The sequence below is a fragment of the Triplophysa dalaica genome, chromosome 1 (genome assembly GCF_015846415.1).
Source record: "Triplophysa dalaica isolate WHDGS20190420 chromosome 1, ASM1584641v1, whole genome shotgun sequence".
Taxonomy (NCBI): domain Eukaryota; kingdom Metazoa; phylum Chordata; class Actinopteri; order Cypriniformes; family Nemacheilidae; genus Triplophysa; species Triplophysa dalaica.
Genome location: NC_079542.1, coordinates 28,052,789 through 28,058,809, shown reverse-complemented (window position 1 = coordinate 28,058,809; position 6,021 = coordinate 28,052,789). Strand labels below are relative to the sequence as shown.

General features: G+C 37.1%; 1 protein-coding gene across 1 annotated transcript; it reads left to right on the top strand.

Moving 5' to 3' along the window:
- The first annotated feature begins 359 nt into the window (after positions 1-359).
- On the top strand, positions 360-1,757 carry cd248a (CD248 molecule, endosialin a). Its single transcript, XM_056749822.1, has 2 exons — positions 360-1,389; positions 1,526-1,757. Exons 1-2 carry the CDS (start codon positions 535-537, stop codon positions 1,604-1,606), a joined length of 936 nt encoding a protein of 311 aa, XP_056605800.1. The 5' UTR covers positions 360-534; the 3' UTR covers positions 1,607-1,757.
- The last annotated feature ends 4,264 nt before the right edge of the window (positions 1,758-6,021 follow it).

The window sequence follows — 6,021 nt, the reverse complement described above, 5'->3', positions numbered from 1 at the left end:
TGGGAAACACTGAAAGCATTATAGTTTGTTATAACTTGAGCTGCATGTGGAGCTGGGTGAGAGTGGAGAGTTGCAAAAGGTTGCAAGTAGGGGGGGGGGGGAAGGCGCAGAGTCCCAAACCATTTCCATACACACTCTTATGAGAAACATACGGTACTCTGGTGAAGACAGACTTGTGAACCGCCACCCCCCATTACCCCCTCTCAAAACACACACACACTGGTCTTCCCTTCAGCAAAACATACAAAAACTATTTTTTCAGACCCCCTTTTCTTCTTTCACTCCAACCCACTTTCCAGTTCTCCCTCCCTCCCTACTCTCTCTATCTTTCTCTCTCGAAAATCATGAGAAAGATTGCAAGTACTAAGCTTAGGCACAGATCTCCGCTGGAGATGACAGAGAAAGCAAAGCAGTACGAGAAAAGGCTGAATACACATGGGTGTCTAGAGCATTAAGTCCTTTTAATTATTATCGTGAAACGACATAAAAAAGGAAAAACAAACAAAAAAGTGAGTTTGCTCAGCTGGAAAAATTATGGGCTGTCAGGTTCAATGTGCTGTTCTATTGTCCTCACTACTGTGCCTCTCTGGGGTCTGGACTCAGAACTTGAGACAGCGGGACACACTCTGCAGTGAGGATGGGTGCTATGTGCTCTACTTCCAGCGCAAGATCTTCTTGGATGCCTGGCGGAGCTGCAAAGAACTGGGAGGTGACCTGGCTACAATCAGGCAGACAAAAGAAGAAGAAATGGTGGAAAGGCTTTTCTCCAATGTGGAACTGAGACCAAACCATAAAGGCAAGGTGCAAATTTGGATTGGCCTTCAGAGGCAGCCTCGACAATGTGCCCCCACCCGGCCACTCCGTGGCTTCTCGTGGGTTACCGGAGATCAGGACACTCAGTACACAAACTGGCTGCATGACGACTCTGCAAATAGCTGCTCATCACCTCGCTGTGTGGTGATCAGTTACAGCACTGCTCCCCACGATCAAGGGAATAATCTAAAATGGAAGGATAGAACTTGCTCAATTTCAGTGGATGGCTATCTGTGCAAATACACCTTTCGAGGCATGTGCACAATTATTGCCAGTGAAGGAGGTGGTAATACACTTTATAATACCCCTTTTAATTTGCTGAGTACTGTCTTAACACATGTCCCATTTGGATCAGTTGCAACTGTACCATGTCCCGATAAAGAAGACCAGTCAGTGGTGTGCATGCAAAAGAAAGATGGAACTATTGATTGGAACAGGGATCCTCCTGTGTGCTCTGTTGCACCCAAGACAAGCTGGTGTGATGAGGACAACGGTGGTTGCCATCACCTCTGCATTGAGAATAAGGCACATTACTACTGTGACTGCAATGATGGCTTCATTCTGGCTGAGGATGGGGTAAGCTGCTTTTTGTCTGACCCTTGCAAAGAGTCTCCATGTGAATTTAAGTGCCTGCCAGTAATGGACAGCTACCGCTGTGCTTGTCCAGATGGCTCAATGTTAGCACCTGATGAACATCATTGTGTTGATTTAGATTCTATACACCCATGGAACCCTGCAAATGAGCCTGATTGGAGAGAATATCTGTACTGGCAGACAGAGACAACTAATATAAAGATTCCAACAGATCTTCTTTTGCTCACATGGACAACTGAGAAGGAAGCTGAAATGACCACACCTATTGAACCCCCCCCTGAGTTCAATAATGCTGGTAGCAGTGACACAAATACAGAAGACACCAATGTATTTTTTTTACCCACCATTTCAACACTCACACCAGAATATTATGAGGATGAGAGCACCACAGTTCCCATGGTCAGTCCCTCCTCCACATTTGCCGGCGGAGCTTGGAATTGCGACAGGTTCAGCTCAACCCAAACAGTGCCTGAGACACAAGGAACAGCAAAGAACCCTATCGACTTTATTGAAGAATATGAGTCTTATGAGCAAGGCAATGAATTCACAAAAAACGTTGATTTTGAATTGGCTACATTTAGCCCAGATAAGCAAATATCCACCCGGTTTCCAAAGCAAGAAACAAAGGAAGCTAAAAGTGATTATGACAACAATAATGAACAAATAATCAGCTGGTTATTGGTCGGACTGCTAGTGCCAATTTGCATCTTCATTGTGGTAATGGTAGTACTGGGGATAATATATTGTACCCGATACACAGTTAAGCAACCAAACAGAAATACTAGTGATTGCTACCACTGGATTGCTGGTGCTGGTGACAAAGCAGCTGCTGAAATATCCAGCAGCGGAATTAAGTCCCATGTTTAAGCAGGAAGTTTGTTATTGGGCAGTATGAAAATGTAAATAAATGTTTGGTTTAACACGTTTTTTCTACAAGGAAATAAAAAAAATGTGGGTTTGCATCCCCCTGTGAAATTTTCCATCTATAATTTTTTGGATGATCTAAATTATCTGCTAAGCGGAAAGGGAACTGGGTGAGCGGCAAAGAGGGATGACTGATCTTTTTTTTTCTGTTGTCCAAGATGCAATATAAATTGTTGTACTGTTGCTTTTACTGACTTCTTAGTTTGTAAAGGGTTGCTCAATATTGCAAACAAAAGTGCATGCATAATTGATGATGATACTTTGGTGAGTAATAATGGTTATATATATATTTTTTTATTTCAAGGTTCCTTCTATCTGGAAAGCTGTGTTTTACCCTAAGAGATTTGTTGTGTATGTGGCACATTTTTTTTAAAATATTTTGACAATGTGAATGGTCTTATCCATGTTAGATATTCAAATTTGGTCTGATCCAGACACAGAAAAAATCCACAGCACATGTGATATGTCACAACATAAAGAGATTATGCAACAATGCTTCTTAAGCAATTTAATGAAAACATTTAGAAGCAAAAGATAGTTTAAAGCACAGATCACTTTAAAGGTCAGATCGCTGATATTAAGATGATAATGCTTAAAATGCATTTTAGTCAGGCATAAATTGCTGACATCAAATTTCAACACATCAAACATACAGTATCATGTTCAGTGGATTTGTTTCTGGGTCTGGATAAGACCATTCACATTGTCAAAATATAAGCAAAAATTTGTGCCACATACACAACAAATCTTTTAGGGTAAAACACAGCTTTCCAGATAGAAAGAACCTTGAAATAAAAACATATATATAACCAGCATTACTCACCAGGCTAAATTATTCAGACTTTTTTCTATTCAGGCATGCTCACCGGGAGACTGCATTTATTTATTTTGTGAATTAGATATTATTTAATAGAATAATCTTGCTTGTTCTATAAACACCATGTTTTACCTTTTCTGTTTTGCCTGTTTACCCCTGTAAAGCTGCTTTGGAACAATGCACATTGTGAAAAGCGCTATATAAATAAACTTGAATTTAATTTAACTAAATTATCATCATCAATTAAGTATGCACTTTTGTTTGCAGAATTGAGCAACTCTTTTGCAAACTAAGAGGTCAGTATAAGCAACAGTCAAATATGTCTTCTGATGTTAGATTACATCTTATGTTGTGGCTGTTTAACATATAATGTGTCAATGACAAAACAAGCTTATGAAAACTTTTTTTAATCCTTTAAAAATGTATGTAATACATATTTTTGAATGTGTTTAGACGAGTTTTGTTTTTTTCCGGATAACATTTCAATACATGTAAAAGCATTTTTTGACAGGCATTTTTACTCCCCCCTCCAAAAAATGTCTTTTGGACATCCATCTTTCCTGTAGCTCAGTGGTAAGAGCATTGCGTTAACAACGCAAGGTTGTGGGTTCGATCCCAGGGGATTGCAAATACCTATGTAAAATGTATAGGATAAAGCAATTTAAGTTGCTTTGGATAAAAGCGTCTGCCAAATGTCTAAATGTAAATGTAAATGTCAGGTGGTACAACCAGAGATACTCTTATTATAGAGATGGGAGTGTATTTAATACGTCCAATTGGAGAACCCGTAACGGCTAACAAAACCCACTGACATCTATTAAAAAAACTATAGCATCTGGTCTCCTTTCCTGCGTTCCGCTGAAGGCAGGGCATTAGCATTAGCCGTTACGCTTTTTTACCTAATGCTTGCAGGCTTTCCGTTTAAAAGGGCTTTGATACAACACATATCAATAACTTCCTGGCTGCGCCACCTGACTTTTGCAATTCATTTATTTTTAACAGTCTTCTACTGGGATACCTGTATCAGCTTTTGCTTGTGCTACCGAATTCTTAAATATATTTTTTAATACTTTTAAAAGGTGTTTGACAAGCCTACATATTACATGTAAGAGGTTAATTTTTTGTATTTGAGAGAAATCTGCAAACCTTTTCAAGAATCCAGAAGGACAACTCGGGGTCCTCTGGATGATGCAGCATCAAATTTACTGTTAATTCTTTCTCAATTCATTATAAAGTCTAATGTTCGTGATCGCACCACCCTGACATTTAAGAAAATCCACATTGTTGGACAAAAGTTTTTCAATTATTTCAACATCTTAACATTTAAAAAAACTATTGATATTTGTGAAATGTATTTATAAGAAAGGTTTGAATATATAATAATGACATTGTACCTTGTTTTTATATAACAAAAACTTATTTAATAGTCATCTAAGGGGCTGTTAACATTTCACATCATAAAACTGTATGGAAAAACACTCTTGTCTGTTTTATGGCTGTACTGTAATTTCACAGTAATGGCTGTTATTTTACATTAACCCTACTGCCCAGACATCAAATAAATACCTTATATCTCCCAGAAATTTATAATAATATGTTGAATAATAGGAAAAATACAGACACCAAGCAAATGCAAGTATTGTGTTTAATTGATGATGAAATAAAATCTACTCAAATTCAGCAAAAATAAATACATTGTCAAAAGAGGTGCCAAAAAACAATCAAACTAACATTTAAATAACAAAGTCACACAATACAACAGAAACATATAAATACAATGGAAAATATGCAACAAATAACCTCAAACAATAAACTAAAAGCAACACATACTGTAAATAGTTACACGATACAAAAAACACAGCAACAATAACTGAGCACTAAATTCATATATTAAGGATTAAATTAAAACAATGTAAAAGATTTAGTGCATAAAAGTATAATAACAGAAACCAATAAACAAACTGAATACACAAACAAGAGAAATTAAAGACAAAAAGTATGTTTACAGAGGTGCAAATATATATCAGTCAAATAAGTTACAAACAACACTGTAAAAGATGACAACAATAGATGAAACCCAGGTTTAGGAACTTTTTTTGACCTCCAGCTCAGTCATCTGTGCACATGAAGGACTTCTTACTACCTGTAGAATAAAAGCATACAAATACAGTGTTAAAATATGTTCAAATAAAATGCATAATAATTAGAGACATTACACACTATCATACACCATCTGGCCTAAGAGTTTTACATTTAATACATGCTTTTTTTTATAGATTTAAGAGTTCCAGAGTTCCAGGCTCTTGATATAAGCGCATACCAATCACAATATTTACATTTACGCATTTGGCAAACGCTTTTATCCAAAGCGATTTACATACATTTCCTATACATTTTCTTTTCTAAATACGTGCAATCCCCTGGTATCAAACCCACAACTTTGCGTTGTTAAGGCAATGCTCTTAACACTGAGCTACAGTAAAGCTACAAAAGTGGGAATCCTATTTTCCCATGTACACCACTCCAGTTCACAGCTTTGGCCTGGGTTTTTTATTGCCAGCTTCATTCACAAGACTGTGTCTTCACACCCACTCCACCAAACAATCCAAGATCAAGTACCTTGAATGTTTGAAAACATGCTGTCAGAATTCAGACAAATTACTGCAACATACTTTTGGAACTTATACTGAATTTAGGCCAATAACAGAACATACAAGACCAATTAGAAACATATCATTTTCAAATTGTTACAGATTCAGTTGAAATCTTACAAAAGTACAATGACCTGTTAGAAAAATGTTAAAGAATGAAATAATTGAAATGAAGTCCTTTTCATAAACCACAATTAACGCTGTATTTGCAAATCAACTACA